The 21,490-nt window shown below is 40.4% G+C and overlaps 1 protein-coding gene across 1 annotated transcript in view; it reads right to left on the bottom strand.

The window, feature by feature from the left end:
* Positions 1-3,086: 3,086 nt before the first annotated feature.
* The window catches only part of LOC141907372 (voltage-gated delayed rectifier potassium channel KCNH1-like), a 33,905-nt gene continuing 15,501 nt past the window's right edge, over positions 3,087-21,490 (bottom strand). The window contains exons 2-11 of the mRNA XM_074796994.1: positions 19,170-19,400; positions 11,908-12,036; positions 11,052-11,173; positions 7,656-8,051; positions 7,115-7,511; positions 6,473-6,672; positions 5,728-5,980; positions 5,128-5,324; positions 4,007-4,448; positions 3,087-3,940 (exon numbers count right to left, since the gene is read on the bottom strand). Coding sequence (XP_074653095.1) covers positions 3,087-3,940; positions 4,007-4,448; positions 5,128-5,324; positions 5,728-5,980; positions 6,473-6,672; positions 7,115-7,511; positions 7,656-8,051; positions 11,052-11,173; positions 11,908-12,036; positions 19,170-19,400 — 3,221 coding nt within the window. The remainder of the gene's footprint in view (positions 3,941-4,006; positions 4,449-5,127; positions 5,325-5,727; positions 5,981-6,472; positions 6,673-7,114; positions 7,512-7,655; positions 8,052-11,051; positions 11,174-11,907; positions 12,037-19,169; positions 19,401-21,490) is intronic.

Genomic DNA, 21,490 nt, shown 5'->3' with positions numbered 1-21,490 from the left:
CCTGTCGATATTCATCCCTTAAATAATGAATGATGTTTCCGACGAAATACGATTGAATAAAGGTGGTTCTGAAGGAGAAGAATTGTTTCAGTTGTAAAATTCGCACTTATTGTTTATTAATATTTCATGTAACAATGATAATGATGATGCTTATAATTATCATAAATATGATGATAGTGAAAATTAAAGCGATTGCAACCACAGCTTCTTGATAAGTTATTTATAAGAATTTCGTCTTATTCACAGGATATCATAAATTATTAGTCTTTTGAAATGTGAAATTGATCCTCGAGTGAGCCGCGTGGTAAGTCTCGAGTTGTTTCTCTGTCCGCCTCAGAGAAAGATTGTCTCGTTTTGTGGGCTTCTACACTTACGCTTTGATCCCCATTGATATTAAGTGAGGCTTTTGATGTAGACGAGTATGAATGAGTTAGGGTATCCTCGCTAAACTGAGATGGCATTTCCCTGAAAATGATTATATTTCGCAAATAATGACGAGGAGACGTAATTTTAAGTCTCTCCTCGGAGCCTGTTGGAAAGGAACTGACAATTGAAGAGATCTTTGGGATTCGGAACACAAACTACTGTGAAATGGTGTTACAAATTATGGTCAGCTGTGGGATTACCGGCTACTTTGGTCTCTCAGGAGGTTGGTAGCATCATGCCACAATTAGGTCAGTAACTTCAAGATGCGAAGAGCTGGATCCCAAAAGAGGTCCGTAAAAAAAATGTTGCCAGTTCTGCAAATGGGATAAGTGACGAATTTCGGTTATGTATGAAATCCATTGGACCTGAGAGATAAAAATCTCGGTTCCCGAAGCAACTCTCAGAAATCTCGTTCATGTGTAAAAAAAAAAGAAACGACCGACTACGTGCAACTTAGTAAGTCAAATGAACTTCAACAAATCGTTTTATTAAAAAGAAATACAATAACATTATTGAGCACATGTTAAAAGTCAAATATAGATTACAAAGAATCGTTTAAGATACATGTATATATGGGTGAATCTCGAAATTTTATTCATTTGAAATAAATGATAATTTTGTTTTTATCCGACGTAGAAATCGGTTTTTTTTCTTTGTAACGAGAGGAATGTTGAATTTGCATCCGGATCGATGAAATTATCATCTAAAACTATATGGGTAAAGACTCACGAGAACCGAAGCAATATACATTTGAAAATTTCAGAACTTTTCAGAACTTTTGGTATGTGCGGTGCTTTCGTGTTCGGACGAAAGATGCAACGATTCATAATAGTCTTTCCGCGGTTAAAAGCAGCGCGTGGACCGAATGGGAATATTTCGATGCAAGAATGTATATAGAAAGGGTTAACTGCCTCCGTATAGATTAGGTCATGTTCTGATTTGCTACCCCAGGTTTCACTCGTCAGTACTGTACGCCAAAAACCTAATGAATTCTGCCCTTCAGTGTTGGCGTGCTCTAGCAAGTGAACATGCGCGAGCGTGAACGAATAACCAGCAGACACAACACGGAAAACCTGGTTTACGAACAACGTAACCCATAACGTGTACGGAGTTTTATATCGTTATACAAATCTATAATCAGCAACGGTTAAAACGAATGAACAGTGTATAAAACGGTCAATATTTGATTTAGCAGTGCATAGCTGAATATGTACAGGTGATATTATATATATCTAAACATAAAGACGATCATATTTTGGTGGGAAAGTCAAGAAAATGGTGGTTTTATAATATGTATATACAGTATAGTTTATCACAGAGAAATTTTTTTTTGTAACTGATAAAACAGGTTGGTTATAGAACCAATAAAATAGTTTGGAATAAAACACTTTCGAGAGCTCTTTTCAGCTGACAGTTGTGTACGTTAGTTAACATCGCAATTATCGTAAAATAGATATAGCTATATGATCAATTCATTTCACTTTACATCGTAATTCATACCGAGTCAGGATATTTGATAGTTTGGTCCCAAATTAAGGAAGGTTTTGTAATCGGTTTGTGCCAATAATTTCGCTTGCTCTTTGAAGTTAAAAGTTTTTTTGTCAAATTCAAGATTTTTAAACTGGAATAGCCACTAATAGGCAAGACCCGTAGTTAGAATTTTAATTATTCATTTCAAATGGATATTTCTGCGACTGATTTTAAATTTGAATTTCAGATAACGTTTGAACTTGTCGTTCATTCTCCCTCGGCAGAGATTCGAACCTGATGGCATCGAGAACCCAGGCCGATTAGGTCCCAGTGCGGAAAATTTGTCGCTGCCAATGGTAATCAGATCGCCGATACAATGACCCGGGCGAAAATGAAACGTGATTTCTGATTGGCTGTTAGTGACATCACGGCCATGTTGCGCAACTACACGCGCGCTAGGTCTATTCGCACCGGATTTCGGAGTGTTCGAATCCCTATCGAGGGAACACGGGCCGTATAAAATCTCTCGCCTTTTTCTCCCTTCTTTTTTGAGATCTTAGGTTGTGCGTGAGAGATCTTAGAATGCGTGTTAGATATGTCTTTAAAAATACACTGATACGTACACATCTTAAGAATCATTAAGTAGACAGTCATAAAACGAACATGAATTATATTTCGTTTACCCATGGATGGAATATATTAATTGATATATAGTATGAAATATTGTTAACAGTGTTCAGTGAAGCGTAGTCGGAAATAAAAACACGCGACCCCTCCTCTAATTAATCAGGAGGATGAGTAATGAGACATTAAACGGCTTATCCAACAATTTTGAAATATACGGCTCATTAGCACAATAAAGTCCTATACATTATAGGCGATGTGATGATATTTCGTGCATTGATTGATAGCTACATAGTGCCGAAAATACATTTTCATCAATTTTTCAACAGTGGCCGACTGAAATTCGCGTGTAAGAGGTGCTTTCGTAACCCGTTTGTTGCCTCGAAACCTAATCTTATTCATTTTGAATAGAAAATATACATTATTTGATACAAAAGTTCTAAATCATAAAGACGCGATTTAAAAACTTACTGGAAATATGATACAATTTACATTTATAACTATATATATATATATATATGTATATATATATATATATATATATATACGTTACAATTTAAGATGATTCATAGGATGTCTAAGTCTCTATCTTTCACCGGCGCTGTTTCGTCGTCAACGGCTGGAGACACTCGCTGCGGGTGGACCCGGCCTTTAGTTCGACCCTTCCCTTTAAATCTAACGCCGGTCGGCGTGCCAGACCCCGACCGACCAGAACCGGCCGACGAAGAGCCAGATCCACCGCCACCCGCCTCCGCTGCAGCAGACGCCGCTTCCGTAGGAGTCGATGTCGACGGTGGATTCTGGTCGCTTGACTGTGCCGTACCGGGTATTATATCAGTCTCGTGGCTGTGCAAAGTCGACCCCGGATGCGAAGGTCCTATGTACGTGTGCGGAATGTTTTCTAACGATGTACGGTGCGGAGAGTTTTTCGGCGACGGCATACTGCTGTTACTCTCCGACCCGCTAGACTGACTACTGGCCGTCGAATAAACTCTAGAATGACCGCTGCTCATGTGCGACGAATATGGCGAAGAAGTCGGCGAGAACAGTTTGAATATTTCGCCGATCTGGTCGTCGATCCGAGTCATTTTATGATTCAGAAGTTCGATTTCGTCTTTGATCTCGATTTTGATGTCCATGAGCGAACTCAACAGAGCGTCCCGGTCGGCAGCCGGCAACATCGCGCAGACGGCATGCTCTGTGTTGTGATTCTCCCGCGTGGACGGATTGTTGTTCAGCCGATGATGGCGTTCGTTGAACGACACGTCGTTGCTTTCCGAATCGGTGCTTTTGATTACAGGCTCGTGTTGTTGTCGCGCGCCTGTATCGTCGTCCTCGTTCGTTTCTTCGATCGTTTCTTGTCGGGCGGCGATCATTCGATTCCATTTCGACAACGGTTTCTGTCTGGAGGGCGCCGCTTCTTTGGCTGCGGTTACCGTTCCCGCATTTTTCTCCTGTCCGGCCACCGAAGCGCCAGCAGCGCTACCGCTTCTATCGAGCGTCGACGTCGAAACAATCGCCGCGTCCGGGCCGTTGGATTTGGCCGCTTTCTTAGCGTCGCCGGAAGCTTTTTTATCACTCCCGCCCGCTAGGAATCGTCCCCATTTCGACGCGAGAGCGGTCGGCTTCGGAGCCGCCGGAGTTCTAACCTGATTCGACTGGTTATCGAGCTGTTCGGTAATCTCATTCACATTCGTATATTTAGCGCTGTTCGGCCTCTGTTCGTCGGAAACGTCGTTCACGCAGTTTCCGTCGTATTCGGCCTCCGCGTCACTTCCGCCGAGAACTTTTCCGTCGCTGATTTTCCTGAATTTCGATATCAACTTTCGCACGGGATGGTCGCTAGATAAATCTAATGGAGGATCGTTTTTTCTCTTTTCGGCCAATTCGCGTTCGCGTTTGACGTCCGCCACTTTTCGGAATATCAGCTAAAATTCATAAATCATTAATAGATTTCAGTGCGAATTTACTAAAATATGATATACTAATGATATTCACGCATTGGTTGGAAAGAAATACAGTATTCGGGATACGTTTAACAGTTGTTGTTTTCGAAAATGTCAATGACTTTTTTGTAATAACGTTACTACTTATTTTGAGCAAATCCAAATGAAATCCATCCTTTCGCTGGAGGATATTTGTAGGAGACAAAGAACATCACAATCATGATGATCGATATCAGTACGCCGTTGCTTTGGATTAACCAAACATAAACCTAGACCTAGACCAAATTGCAAATCACAGTTATAACCGATAGTTAAATTTTTGCTCTGGGTTAAGAGATTTACATCCCTATGGAACCCACAGAGACCTGGTTTTTAACAGTACGATATTCAAAACATGTATGTACTTTTTGCAATCCTCCAATACAGCGTAAAATGGATTAAAAAACGATGTTCAACCGCCCGTCCATTCTGGTCCTTTAAAAACATGTAAAAGGTATGTACCACCGAAACTGACTAAGCTGAGCCACCGGACGTCCTCGCAATTCAAGTTGAAATAGGCATTAGATGGTATTGTACTAGGCAATTTTTCAAACTCCGATTCCAAAAGTTAAAACGAAGATTCTTGGGTACATGAAATCAATGTTTTTACGATATTTCTTACCCTATGGCGCAGGTTATAAGTCAACAGTAAGTTTCTGGCGAATGAGTTTGCGAACGCGTGGTAAAAGTCCAGCACTTCCAGCAGGCGATCCCTTTTGATAATGTGTAAATCACAGTAAGTCAAGGCACGTACGTTCGCTGTGGATTGTCCAAGAGACGGCTCTTTCCAAAAATTGTCGCCGAATACATCACCTTTTGCTGTAAAAATGATGAACTATTGTAAAATACATCGATTAAAAAAGTCCCTTTTTAATATGAAAGCCATGATCCAGTCCCACGGTTCTGGGATTCGACATTGGATTTTAATCTTAATTTCGAGGCGACATAAAATCGCGCTTAAGGTTTTAATGTAAAAGAATGTTAACATCTGTCCAACATAACAATGTGGGATCAATAGGACCGCTTCAAAATGGCGCCTGGTAACTGGAAACTTCCATTAATTGAAAATGAACTAATTTCAAAATTGAGTGTATTTTTTGTTGAATGCATTTACGACTGTAGAACTGATTTTGCATTCTCTTCCCGTTGTGAGGCATGACATGTACAATAGATTGATACGATTGCTCAGATCTAGAGCCTGCTGGTGACGTCATATACTTACTGAGTATTGCCACTACCTCGTCGTCTTGAATCACTTCTAACGATCCGGATACAATAAAACACAGAGCGTCTAAACTTTCTCCTTGGTGGAACAATAAATCACCGGGAGCGCTATGGCTCATTCCAAAGTGCATCGCTAAAGACCTCAGACATCCGTCACTTGCCAAGCGAAATGCCGGGTGCTCGTTAAAAACCTTTCTGTTCAAATGTACGCATATGTCCGCTTTCATATCCTTAGGACAGTAATTCAGTACCTAGAACGAGTGACAATGGGGGAACCATTGTAAAATCACATACAGCTAATTTTCTACATATGTCTCGGGGTTTAATGTGGTACCCCCGGCGCTAACGTGGCAATCGAGCATCCGCCAGGTTTTCGCTAGTAGATAGTTGGTCTTAAGCGCTCGATTTCTTCTACATTTCAATTCAAACTGAGTGAACTTCTTTTCTCAAATAAGTAAATCATTTATGAAAACTATAGGGGCCTACCGATATACTGATTACAAAAATGAATTCATTTATATTTGGTGGAAGCTGTGATAATATATGGATTCGGGTATCAGTTCAATTCAGTTCATTGAAAAATGAACTAATCTTGACAACGTAAGACCTATTGCTTGTCAGTGCACGCTATCTGGTGGGATTGGTGGTGTCGCGGGTTCCCCATTGTTGTTTCGCCATCATTTCGTCACCGTGTGAACGTGTCTGGTGAACCTAAACATTAAGGATCAGACGCTGATTTGTACCTTTGCCGTATCGATTCCCTTCGTCATGGCCCAAGTAGAAACGATATAGTCCATAACCCGCTCGCTGAGAGCTTTAGGAACGTCGTGTAGTTTCATGAAGTCGCGGACGTTGTTCAACATCTCGTGATATCTCGCCGTCGTCGAGTATAACTGCTGGAATATCGTGGCGACATTTCCGAAAATGGTAGCGTACAAAAGGGCTGAAATCAAGAAAAATGAATCCAATTTCAATCGAGGGCTCCATTTTATTGAATACTGGGTGGTAACTATTACAGGGGCGGATCCAGGAATTTCTACAGAAGGGGTCAGGCGCAGTATTTTATTTTAAAATTTCAATGAAGTATGCATTCATAAGAATATGTGCATTACCTAATTTCAGGTAGACGCGCCGAAACAGCAATCGATAAAGATTTGAAGTTTGGTTAGTTTCATCGTTAAATACGGTTGATATCAGAAAATTTTTAACACGGAGCAAGGGAGTCGAGAGCCCCTGAACACCTCCCTGTATTGATATCATTTTCAATCAGTTTTTATCAGTTCTAAGCGCTCTTGTCATATATATTGGAACGTTTGTGTCTTGCGTATCTTTATAAAACTTTCAAATTCTTCTAAGGACAATATAGATAGAAAAAAAGAACTTACACCCCAGGATCATCTGAGCAATAGAAAATATTTTTTCGTAGACTGTGTTGGCGGCAACGTTGCCGAATCCCACACTTGTCATACACGACAACGTGTAGTAAAGGGAAGTGACGTAAGACATGGCTTTATCGATACCGTAGTCGGATTCGTTGTATCGTTTCGTGTTCGTGACGTTGGACAGAATCGCCATCCATCCGTACGTCACACCGTTCTTCAGCTCTTCGCGCCCGATGCTGTACCAGACGCAGGCCAACCAATGCGCGATTAAACAGAACAGACATATAAGAAGCACCAAAACCGCCGCGCCGTACTCCAGATAGTGGTCCAATTTTCGAACGACCCTACCCAACCGGAGCAAGCGAACCACCTTCAGAGCGCTGAACAAGCTGCTGATATGCTGAAAATAGTTTTAAGAATGATAGTTTCAATTCGCGTTGCTGCCGTGGTACGCTGTGAGTAGTAGTGCGGGGATTAATCATTTTAGTGTATAGATTCAATGGCGCGGAAGTGGGTGTGGCGGATAGACAGGCGTTATACGTACCTCGTTTAAATGCTGGAAAGCGTTGAACACATCGTATGGAAGGCAAGACAGCAAATCGACGACGAACCAGCTCTTCAGATAGTTCATTCGAATTATCTTCGGATCGGAAACGACTTCTCCGGCCGGTCCGACGAAAGTCGTATGAAAGTTCAATATGATATCGATGAAGAAGACGACGTCGACGATGCTGTCGACCACTAGCAGCGGAACGTCGTCCATCGATTTGTTCTCGAAAGCGACGTTGAACGGAACCATGACGGCCGTGTAAAAAGTCAGCAACAATATCATCCAGTCCCATGTAGCTTTGAACGCGCAATAGTGTAGTATTATATGAGGCGGAGTTTTAGGCGCTTCCAAACGATACTGAGGCAAAATGTCCGAATTCAGGTTCATCAACTGAAAAAGTAGAAATTGACGAATGAGCAAATCTCCCCGAGACTCCCGTATATTATGGCAACTTAATCTATTATACGACCGAGCTGTGGTCAGCTTCCGTGAAAATCCCGCTTGCCTAGCGATATATATCTTTAGTACTGTGAATCTGGAGGTGATGATCCCATTCGCAAGCGGAGGAACTGGATTCAGCTTGATTAGTTAGAAAACAAAACTCAGTGGCAATGGCGTTACTATGGTAATAAGCCATTATCATGCTGATACCATAAGGAAGGCTCTAGTCGACTTGCGACCGCTTGCAACGCGGTGCGATCGGTTACAACACTGTTTGAAAATTGGTGCTCAATTTGATTGCGACGTGCGGTAGTTGACTTAAAGGCGAGTCTAGTGATGTATCGTTGCACCGTGGGGTGCTGCCGCTATACTAACGACGAACGGATTTCTCGTGCACTAAAATATAAACCGACTTTTATTATCTAAAGAACAATAAAGTTTAAATTGGAAAGAAAAATTTAATTTGAATTGATCGCGCCTAGCTCTCAATGGTGTAGCGAGGCAAGAAGTTGATTGCCAAAGCCGGTTCACATAAGTGCACAAAAAATTCGCTTACGGTGAGCATAGGCGTCGCAGCAGCTCGTGGTGGTAGCCATGGTGTTAAACTGGCAGTGCAAGAGGGCTCTTGTCAAGTTCAACTTCAATTTTATCAATTGCATATGAATTTCTATCACTTTGTCGACATGTGGCTGGCGGGATTGTCACAGGGAGTTCGTCGTGTCGCAGGCCGACTAAGCCACTTTTAAACTATAGATTTAGACTGGTATAAATCTGGTCCGGACCAATTTAGACATTTTATTACCGTTTATGTAATTATTCTTAAGAAGTTTCAGCTGATTGAATAAAATCGAATTCGCAAAAATGTCTAAACCTGACAGAGGAATGAATTGGTCAAATGAAGAATGTCTTGCTATATATCGAATCTGGAAGCAAGACTTCACCCAGGCGCAATTGATTATTTAGCAGTTGGCGACATCTTGTGGGCTCGGTGACAAGCGATTTTATCACCGGGTTTCAAAACGCCGTGTGAACGCTCACCAAAATTTGGTCCGGTCTAAATTTAATTCCGGTGTAATTATCTTATGGTGGTATAATCCATTTCCTGGAAGGGCCAATGCGGCCGTTTTTTAATCAACGATTAGTAGAAATTGCATGGATTTTTATCACCATCGGACCGACATTAATATTTGATGTCTGTTGCTCATTCAACTGCTTAATGAAGAGTGCTTTGCTTTCGTCGGAAAAACAGTTCCATTAGCGTTAGGAGTTGATTTTGTTATACGTAACTACAAAAAGCTAACGTCTTCTTCGATCAGGCTATCGTGGTTTGAATTATGATACATGGTTACCATAGCAATAATGGCAATAATGAATTAATGCAAGTTAAAGTCACTACGTTTTGAAAATGCAATCGGAGGAAAAAATTATTTCAGTGGCAAACTAAATGAAGAAATAAAAAAAAACATAAACCGTTCAATAGACTTAAACAGCGCCTAGCATCAGTATAGCTACACCGGTACTCGAGTAGAATATAAGTGGGCATGTGAGTATATCGATATGCGACATCTCATCACTCAGTCTTCAGTTTTTTGTTATGCCAAATCATAAAGCAACGCGACGCCTACCGACGCAACTGGGTTTATCGCCGATTAGCGGCAACAGGCGGCCTACGAGAGGCCGCCAGTTGCTCCTCAATCGATTCGACATAAGCCGGCTTGCGACGGCAACGCGACGCCTACCGACTCGTCGCAAGCCGTATCCGGCTAGTTGCCCATGTTCTACTCCGGCCTACGGTAGGCGGGCAGTTGCTTTCGATCGCAGCCGACATAAGCTCATCTGCGACGCGACGGAACTGAGCGCAGGGGTTCCAGCCAATGAGAGACCGCATATACATAGTACAAATTATCACCGCTAGTTAGCGTCATTCGTAATTAGTCGTTATGTTATCCATAAACTTTCAAATTCAAGTAGTTCAAAACGTAAACCAAACCTTCAGCACGGCAGAGGACTGGACCGAAGATCTAGAAACGAAATTGGTAGAATTATGGTGTGACCGGCCATCTTTATAGATGTCGCTAGCACGTTGTATTCAAAACAGAATCAGAAAGATCAAAGTCTTGAAGAAATAGCTTTTCTAATAGAAGTATATTTCCTAATTATTCAAATTTATTCTCAAAATGCTTATCACGTGACCATTTGAGCCGTTGCAGTTGCTAGTAATCGCTACCGACATAAGGAGGGAAGCAACTGGGAGGATCTCATATCCCGCTAGTCGGCCTCAGTTGCTGCGAATCGGAGCGCAGTCGACATAAGCTGGGCTGCGAAAGCGGTTGCTTTCAGTTGCGTCGGTAGGAGTCGGTAGGCAGGCGTCGCGTTGCTTGTCGACATAAGCCAGCCTTAACTCCCAAGGTTAGATCATACTACAGAGGCGGCGACTATCGAAAATGCTATAAACACGCGTGAACTAAACCGTGTTGTTGTTAGACGCTGATCGTACATCATTCATCAATTAGGAGTACGAGCCGAATCGGAATGCTATCGGTGCGGACACACCGGGTATTGGCCGTTACCTAACTTGCTAATGCGTCGCCGAACGCGAAATGTCACGAAAGAATTATATAGAAATTACTTATTTTTATTTTAGCGCCTCGTACGGCGCCGCCGTAGTCATAATGAAATAAGTATATATCGATTAATCGCATTCATTTGCGAAACAGCATCGCGCGAAAATTTCATTATCAGTTTTGTTGAATTGTAATTGAAATTGTCGTAGAAATTCATAGCGAACAAAATAAATAGCGGCGATTCCAATCGACAGGTAGAAGTTGTACATTGCACAGTTGTATCAACGCGCTGATGCGATGTGTAGAACACTACTTTATCTAAAGGCGTAATGACAGCTAGTTAACGACGCAATGGCCTTTCTCCGAGAGGAGTAGGTCTACTCACGTTCGCAATTTGAGATAGTTTCGAGTTGTCGATCTTCGTGTTTGGAACGTGTGAAGAGAACTGCAACAAAACCGATCTGTTTTTCGTAACTGATCTCGCCAGACGTGCAAATTTACTAAGACCTAAACAAACAAAGAAAAATATATTGATGCATTGATTAATGAATTCTATGTTTACTAACCCCGAAAATTATGTGGCATCGGTTAAATATATACCTAACTATTACAGTCCAGCGCTAGGCACAAAATCCATTAATACAATTTAATAATGGCATTCAAGCATTACCAGTCCTTTTTTTGCTATATACCAATAAAGAAGTTTCCAGTTTCTAGGCGCCATTTTGTGGCGGTCCCTCGAGGTCCCCATTGTTGATTGCGAGGTCCCCATTGTTGATGATTTGCGCTCATTTTTAAAACATAAGTTTAGATTGAATATCATATAGTTCTGCAGCCCCTTGCTCGATGAACTTAAGCTATACAGCATTTTTAAGGAAATGAAATGCAGATATTTGCTGGCGATTTTTGGAATTTTTGAACGCAACAATTGAGAACAGTGACGATGTGAAACCAAGGACCGCATATCTTAACCGTGCGTAAAAGAAAGTTGAAACCATTAATATTCTAAAGTTTCTTTAGCTACATTATTATGATATGAGTTCATCTTATAATGTGTTGTGGCTGCAGATTCCATGGGCGAAAATATTGAATCAAAGTCACAATCAGTTGCCATATTATGGTAAAGTAAAAATGAGAGTTCAGGAAGCCTAACCAGTGATTCATAGACCTCGATATTTCAAGTTTCTTTGGCTTCACTACAAGTATATGAATACATGTACATTGCTTGGCATTTTACGAACCTTTTCCCGCGTCATCTTCGATTGGTTGTTTGAGGGCAGTTATATCTTTGAACGTGCACAAAAACAAGACGACGGCATCTTTTTCGTTACGTATCGGTGCGATGTGTAACAACAACCACAGCGGCGTCCCTGCAATGGGCAGTAGATGGAAAATAGTTTACATCAAAATGTTTTAATGCGTCGTGGTTCCAGATTCCACTGGGCGAAAATGATGACGCGCGTAATATGGCAAAGAATCAAAGTCACAATCAATTGCCATATCATGGCCGAGTAAAAATGAAAGTTCAATAGCCTAACCAGTGATTCATATAGACCTCGTTATTGTTGTTAGCTGTTAAAACGATTAAGAGTAGATTTTTTACTTGTTGTTTAAGTTAAAAGATACGAAACGTTAGAAATTATGCTTTCTGGTTTTGTGAGAAATTCCTGTCTGGCTAAGAATATTCTCAAATATGTTTATATATTCGAACAAGCCATAGGCGACAACAGTTCTCGGGCTCCCCCAGGCTCGAACTCAAACTCCGAAAATCGAAGAAGTCCCACAGTTCGAATTTTTTTACGATGTAATTTATTAAAACGAAACCGCAACGTTTCGGCTGTTGACTAACAGCCATCATCAGGTGGAATGATGATGGCTGTTAGTCAACAGCCGAAACGTTGTGGTTTCGTTTTGATAAATTACATCGTATGAAAATTCGAACTGTGGGACTTCTTCGATTATCTACAGTGTACACGGATTAGAAATTACCATGCGTTAGTTCTCGTTGCACTTTGGATACGTTGTATCTAGGGCCAATAGCTAAAGTTTGTCAAGACAACTTTTTGAATTTCAACGCCGTTTCCCGGTTATGAGGTCATCTCCGAGGTCATGAAGCTGAAAAAAGTTTTTTGGTGTCTAGTTCTACCGCCAGGTGGTGCACTGGGCCCATTCTTTGTACTGCACATCTAGACCTCTGAGTAGAAAGACACTCATAGATACAGACAGACAGACGGTACAAGAATATGGGTCTCACGGAAACCCGAGAACCAATATGGATAAAAAAAGAAATATTGATGAGAATACATTAAATTCCAATGTTTAGATAATTTCAATAGGGAAGTTTCCAGTTTACTCCGAAAGTAAATACAGAGCAATCATTCAAATGAAATCGACTTATTTCAATTTCTATACTGGAATTTCATATGAACGAAGCGTAAAGCATTTTTGTCCTGAAATTCGCAAACGTCATCGCACTCGAACAGTTCCGTTTCGCACTATACAAACGAAATATGACGACTCTACGCCGAGGTAAATCGACCCTGTGGGAAAATCAGAAACCATCAATGTAATTGGACACCTTCGAATTATGCAAATACTAGAAGCGATCGCAACAGCCGATTTTACTACCGATGGATTTCCACGGAGGATAGTAGACTTTCAACGTAATTGATTATGTTTTTGCTAAACGATGAAATATGACGTTCGTTATGCTGAAACAATCACTGGAGTAGTTAGTTATTCATTGGCACGAGCACTCCGCTATAGACGGATTCACCAAATAGTTTAATCACAACATTATATATAGAACGTGCCGGGTACTTTCACTATTGGAATTATAAATAAGGTCCGTCATTTGCGTGAATAAGGTTTATATTAAAATCGAACCGGAATTTACACCCCATGAGTTCACCCAGTCGGTGTGGTTGTTTCCACAGATCTCCGTCGCTCTACGATCCTAGTGTGGTACATCAGACACTAAGGTTCTTGGTGAACACATGGGTGGATCTAGAAAAGGCCACGAACAGCCATTCCGTATTCCCTTTCTATGGGAGAACATCGGCGCATAGAAAATTCAGAATCTGGCTTTCCGGGATATGGAGTTCAATGAGAACCTTACAACCCCACCCCAGGCTTTATAAGAAGGGGGGTCGACATCGTGACCCTCGCCCAACCAACGGTGTTCACGGGCAGATTTAGGCCTGTCCATTGCCAGTCCCACGGTTCCCTCGGATTCAATCCGGCACTTTTCCGCATCGATATCGTCTATATCATGACGACTCATCGAAACCTACCTGAAAAAAGAATACATTACATGCGATGTGATATGACACGCAACTGAAAGCATAAACCGTAAAGCTCCACGCACGATTAAAGTAATGAGTTGAAAATAGACAAAATAAATAGCACGGTAAAAACGGTGAGAGACTAAAAATATTCTGTTTATACAAAATGTGCAAATGTACATGACCAAAAGCAAAGTGCAATCAAATAAATTGAAAAAAGAATAAATACATGTGTCAAATCATTGGATACGTTTTTTCTTATGTCACTGGGTGGGGGCAAATATGTTGATGGTCGTTAGGAGATAGTTATGTGTACGGCTTTGATTATAATGTGAATATTCTAACTTTTTTGATGGACAAATGGTAGCAAATCTGTTGTTAAGATTCAACGTTTTAAAACTTTTGTTCGGACAATAGAATATTTTCATTCGTATCTATCCTATCAAATCTATCCTATCATTTTAGTCCAGCGAGCGTGTCGTCTGCGTATTGCATATTGTCATACGTTAATGTGTCTAATCTTTACTTTCCAGGGGCCAGCCGCTCAAGGGTTATTTGACCGCCAATAGGCGTGAATTAACACATCGGACCATTTATTTGGATCCACTGTGGACCTAGTTCCGCATCGAGTGAAATAAATTCGTATCCGATGCTTCAACCCAGGAGCTAGATTTTACCAGACAATTCTAGAACGGGTTCCAGTTTTAACTTGAGCTCAGTTGTTACCTTAGACTTAATAGATGCGAATTTATTACCCCCGGTTAAGGTTATTACCCCCGGTTTAAGGTTATTGCGTATCCGTAAAAGGTTTTTCTGATTGATTGGCATTAACCATCTTTTCAGTGACGCTGGCTCTATTGTGTTTGGTTAGGTGGCATATATGTTTGGCATATATTTCCCTTCCAGAAAAGTGTAATTAACTCGCCGAAACCAGACTAATACTATACTAGTACAGTATATATGAGCAAAAATTACCTCGTGCATTATAAGAAAGTAATGTACAGTTTTCAAATATATATGTAAAAAACTAGAACTGTTTAAGATCACCATCACGATCGCCTACCTTTCGGTGAGTTGCCAAGTAATTCACTTAAGGCTGTAGTTGGCTGGTTTTGTTGTGATACAGCTGTAAATATTGGATATCCCAAATCAATCTAATTTACATATTCATTAGATGGAAACAGAGCGTTTTGTCTTTTTTTAAATGTAATTCAATGCTAGAATCAGAATAGTACATTTATAACATCACGAGCAGTTTGTTTTGAGTCATGAAACAACTACATGAATACCCAATGAATTACAGAAAGAATCGAGATTATCAAAAGATGCTTGCTTTAGATTGTGTTCGGTTTTGTTGATGAAAAAGAATCATGCACATCGCATGCAAATGAATTGGTTAGTCAACACAAATTCTTTCTTCGCCATGCATGAATAAATCGTATACAACAGAGCAACAATTAACGTTAAGGTTAATGTTAGCAAATGACAAGGGTGATCACCAAAACCAGTTGGTCATCGCAATCTTGATCAGTACGAAAAGACATCTCAAAACCGCATTGTTTTATGACTATTACGATATAAAGATTTTCCCAGAGGGGCGCATTTGAACTCTATTATAGGATCCTTGCGCCATAAGAACAATTTATCATTGTTAACAATCACTCTGATTTTATGTTCCGGGACGCTTATTTATTCGAGTTCCAAGAAAGAGGTGTTGGCAAAATCCCAGATAACTTTCTCGACGATATGATCGTCCTTCATCTAATATCATTATTAGATTTTTAATGTCTTTGTTTATTCATTAATTCTGTAAAAATTTTATATGAAAATAAATCATATCATATCAATATAATACAGAGTATAATTAGCATCGCACCAATTCACGCGCTCATAGTGCTAGAGCGTAACACATTTTCTTCCATAGATCTTGTCTATACTTAAGTGTTTCTTTCCTCCGTTCCTAGAAGAAAACCGAGTCTTTCGACCGATTGACCAGAAGTCACGCGCGAGCTGTCCATTCTTGTATTCATCAGAATGTAAAGTTTCAGGGGCGAGCAACAAAATATGCATTTGCTTGAAATTCGCATCCTCCCTGGGCAGGGATTCGAACCTGATGGCATCGCTACACTAAGCCACGGCAAGTCTCGATGCCATCAGATTCGAATCCCTGCCGGGGAGGATAGAATTCGTTATGTGATGGGCATTTTCCTTGTCGTATCCGCTGGTCTTATTACGAGTGAATTATTTACATGTTGCCGCCTTTTTAGGTCTCTTTCTACCGAGTAAGCGGTTGAATCTACGACGCTCTGTATATCTCCCCGTACGAACGATGCAGTGAATCCCTTCTCCACCGCTGTCGAAACTATAGAAAAATGTACTGACTGAAAAAACAGCGCGTTTTCTATACGCCCGGGCTTTGGTGGTATGCGCAGTGGGTACATGATCGTTATAAGAAGATTTGAAGGGATCGATAAGATTCTTAAGGCATCCTTTCGTTATCTGGTGCGGTACCGGTGAAAAACGCAACCGATTTTCGAGTAAGTGAAAAATTGCTAGCGCGTGTAATTGCGATGGATATGGATTTGGCGGATAACATTGTCGATAACAAGTCATATCGAGTACATTCAGTAGGTATGTACGTCGTACCATGGACGTCCATGGTCGTAAGATAGATTTTGCATAAACTCCTACTGATACTTCCGTTGCATGCATTTGGACGGGATTTGAACTAAAGACGCTTTAACGAGATGCATTATGTTATTTGATGTTCTTCTTGTATATGATGACAGTTAATCGTAATTTATTATTTTCATTTTCGATCACAGTTGAAAATGATATGATTCAGGCATCAAATTTGATATTTCATGTTTCACGGCAAGATATCTACGGAATTTCATATTTTCGCTCAATGTTTTCGATTTTACCTGACCGATTTGTTATAACACCATTTCGACCATATCATATCAGAGATTCGCTCATACTTTAGAATTTATGAGGAATCTGTCGCCGAGATCGGTCTCAGAAATGCGTACGATTATTCTAAGAAAATTGGAACTTCTTTGGGACAGAAAGTTACACCAAATATGCTTTACAGCGTATAGGTCTATTGCAAGTTATTTCAAAACTGGAATTATCATGTCATGTGCATCATGGGTTCATATGCGTATACATTATTTTTTTAACAAAGGCATCGATTTCCGAAATTGTACGAATTTTCCCGTAGGTTTAAAACTAAATATAATATTTTTGTGCGAGAATTTTGCGCTGCGTTTAGATCTATTCGGAGTTCGGAACAAAAATTGCCGTCGGGCATTTTTGTTGTGTTGGTTCGTGCGTTATGAAAAGCGATGGAAAACTAAATCAGATGTATACATTCCGAACTGCTGCGGATTCGTTATCGTTCGTTTGTGTACTTTATTATAGGGTGGCGATGTTATCTCGGGTATTTCGCTATTTTTGTCGTTCATCCGGAATTCAACCAACTCACACACAGGTTACAATAGCGCATTCAGTTCTATTTAGTATCAGAATATCTGATGATCTTTCGCGGACGTTTCATCGAGATCGCTACTAATGGATCACATATCTGCCGTCCAGAGCCGGGTAGGAAAATTGGAAGACCGGGGTCCAGAAGAACAGAAAAGGCATTTCTCAGTCAGATAAAGCAGCCAAGTCAAATGCCTCTATTGGGTTTTAGATATTTTTTGAAGAAATATATCAGATAGGTTGGAATTTTTGAGAGGAAGAGTATCAAATTTCCAGGTTTTAACGATCCTGTCTTGCGAAGTGGGCAATCTCAATGGGAAGGAAGGGCTCTGGGCCCCTGAGACCACCCCCTTGGTCTCCCCCTTGGTCCGCCATTGCCGGTTCCATCACTAAAATAATGAAAAGTGTCGATTCGTTTGTATCATCTAAATCGAGAATCAGACTTCTCGTTCATGTATTCGTTGCAGTATTCTCGTCAATCTATACTCCGAGTATGTGCGATGATATCTTTTGAATAAATCAAAACACCAATTATCTAAGTGCACTGAGGGATTTTTATCGAGACCTGTATGGAGGCTAACCCCTATTAGGCAAGGTATACTACATACTATATATACTATGTACTATACCGACATAATGTTTTTCTATCGATCGATGTTAACTAAAATGGAATTTATGCATATGATTTCTAAATAAAATGTATATGTTTCCCCAGGCGAGAAGCCTGATATCATAGTGTATAGTACAGTAAATGTATCACGATTGATGGTAAGAGACGATGTCCGTCTTATGACGATAGAATCCCACAATAATCAAGAAAAATAAGGTTCGAAAGTTTTCCCTTAAGCTAGTAGTTTTCCCTCCATGTGTTTCTATGTCACCTAATCGTATGTTTAGAGGTAAAACGCCAACTGCAAAATCAATGAAAGATTGTCATACAAGTATTTGACGAATAAATATGTATTGTATTATATGTTATATCTTTGCTTAGTTCATTGCATCACTTTTGATTAATTTAGCGCCTTTGTTCTGGATTGTATATACATCATAAGCGTCTGTTGTAATTCGGTATTCCTGAAGATATATAGTCGAAACGTTGAATAAACTACTATAACTCAAGGAAACATTCTAGGACTTTATTTTTCTTCAATATTTTGGGATTCTCTTTGTACTATAGAATACGTGTGTATATTTTCGATGAGGTTCACTTCATAGGTAGTAAAAAATCACGCCTCGAGTTACCAGCTCTAGCCGTGTATAGCAACGATGTTGACCCCGATCTGAGTATTTCATTCCAACATCGACCTATTACCACTCGCGATGCGTGACCGTTTCGATTATAACCAAGGCACAGGAAGTGATTTCTTCAACCATTTCCTTCGAATGTCAAATGGGCATGTTCAAATCAAAATGATCGATTAGTTTCGGTAGCCCCGTTATTTCTTAAGACTTTTTTTCGCCATTCGAGATGTGACTGTGACTGAAGATAGATCACTCCGGTAATTGAACGTGATTTTCTAAATTTCCGGCCATTCGCGATTCCCGCGGAGACATTAAATAATTCAGAAAAATGACGATTGAATCGAAACATTCGCCGCTGATTAGGTTTCTTTTTCATTTTTCTATGAAAATACATTCGGAGGATAGGCCTAGGATTCGGTAACCAAATCTCAAATTTTTGGGACGCCATTTCTTTGATTAAATCGGTAGGAAGCTACGAGTGGGAGACTTACGGTTTTTCTTGTAAAGCAGTATTTCCACTTGTTCCTGTTCCTGTGCATCCAGCGACATTTCAATTTTTTGCGTCGTTTCTTTGTCCGTAAGTTCCCCGTACATGAACTTACACGTGCTGCTCTTTTGCATAACGTCCGCCCGATTGTAGCCGGACAACTTGCAGAATCCATCGTTACAATAAACAATCGGGTAATCTATAATCCGGGCGTTCGCCAGAAGAAATGAACTGTCTGCAATAAACACGAATAAATCAGACTATTACAAACGGCTGGATTTGGTTTCTCGCCACATTATCAACAAATAACATTCAAAAAAACGAATAATAGATATACATAGGAGTACCAATCAACGATAGTAGTTCTTTTTCATAGTGATTATCAAGAGTAATACAACAAAACGATAATATGTAGACACATTAACTTGATGTGTATATGTATATATTCTATCTTATCTACGAATGCATCGACATTTTTTCTAGTAACTAGCCTGTATCGTAAAAAGGGTCGACTCGTCGCCCTTTACGTCTATAAAACATGGTCCTTTTTATCTATCATCTCGCGTTCGGCGTATACGTCCCTCAATACCGTTCGTCTGGCGGTATTTCTTTCCTCTTCGATTCGGTAACAAATAGTCGATAGGATCCGCAGCTAATTAGTATTTAGCAGCGTGGGCTAGCATGTGAATTTAGACACGCGAGTTATTGTTAATGAGTTATTACCGCGTAAAGTGAGGTATTAAACAGATATATTCACATCGTGGATACTGTTGTGTGAACTTTTTTTACGGACCGGTAGTGTTTATCATCACATACTTTACCATCCTGCCTAGGCCGGGATTCTAACCAGGGTCCAGTTCCACAGTTCTGAGTTAACATTTGACTCTGAATTAACTCTTCGAAAATGAACTAACTTTAACTCAGAGTTAACTCTAACTCACAACTGTGGAACTGGGTCCTGATGGCATTGCTAAAACTCAGTCACGGCACGAACCCATGCCACACTGGACTAGGGTGCACAGGTACATGTGCAAGATTTACCGTGCGAAAACTTGCGGCATCAATCAGATTGCGCTGAGGTAAATTTCGCGAAAGAACTAAAAATGGGAAAACCCGGGCTAAAATAAAACGGGGTATCTGATTGGGTAATAATGACATCATCTAAACTGCGCATTCCTTGAAATTTGCCTCAGCATTTATACAGCGAGCAATCTGATTGGTGCCACAAGTTTTTGCGCGGCAAGGCTAAAATAAGACGGGATATCTGATTGGCTAATAATAACACTTTCTAAGCTGCGCGTGTAGCTGCGCACTCGGCCTAGTGTGGCAGGGATTCGTACCGTGGCAATCTCGATCAGGTTCGAATCCCTGTGGGGAGGATGACATTGTACAGACAAGTGTAGTGTTCATCATCACACATACTGTTACGCACTACGAAAACCTTGTCACGTGCTAAGACTAGATGACGATCAATCAGCGCTATATCGCTATGTCCGGAGCCGTTTCATCAGTACGGTCAGTCATAATTGATGAACGAAACAACTTAGCACGAAAATCGAGAAAATCGACGACACTCGTTTCCATCGTATTAAACGCTATAAATAGATTGCAATATCGTTAGACCCTGATATTTCAATACACCTGTGCACTTTCCTTCGTCACGAATGAATTTTTTTAATAAGCGCATGTTATCTACAGTAAGCACGTAGAGACATCATTAGGAAACACCAACGTTTATGAGAAAGATTTTGAAAAGCGTATTCAAATTTTCATCGGTGTTTCATTATTCAACCCGATTTCATTTTCATTTTATTCGACATGAATCAAACAAAAGGTACATGGTTGTAAATGAAAAACATTGGTTTGTTAGGATCAACGATGGCCGAATGAAAAGTATCTAGGTTTAAATCTACAATTTCATATCTAATTCTTAGGTTATCTTGAAGTTTACGATATAAAGAAAATGGGTTTCGTTGCCAATAACTTTACAGGGAGGGCAGATACGGATTCGATGATGGCTGTTAAGTTAGGAAACAGCCGAAACGTAGAAATACATCAATGAGCTTTTCTATGATTATTCCAATTGTTGTGTTAAGTATTTTGTGCATGTTCCGGGTTTTTCGATCTCGCGCTCATAGCGACAATTTCTTCTTTCACAGCGCTAAGTTACTCTTTGCATGACCCTGCCAATATCGGAGCGTGTGAGCAATTAACAGACGAATTTACCTGCAATGAACATTGACAATTCGCTCGGGTAAATTACTAGAGAAATGACTTGGATAATACACCTGATGAAAGGGGGAAGGTTAATTCAATCATAGGACT

This window comes from Tubulanus polymorphus, chromosome 1 (genome assembly GCF_964204645.1).
Source record: "Tubulanus polymorphus chromosome 1, tnTubPoly1.2, whole genome shotgun sequence".
NCBI classification, from domain to species: Eukaryota; Metazoa; Nemertea; class Palaeonemertea; order Tubulaniformes; family Tubulanidae; genus Tubulanus; species Tubulanus polymorphus.
Note: the sequence above shows the minus strand (reverse complement) of the source record. Positions and strands in the feature narration are given on the sequence as shown.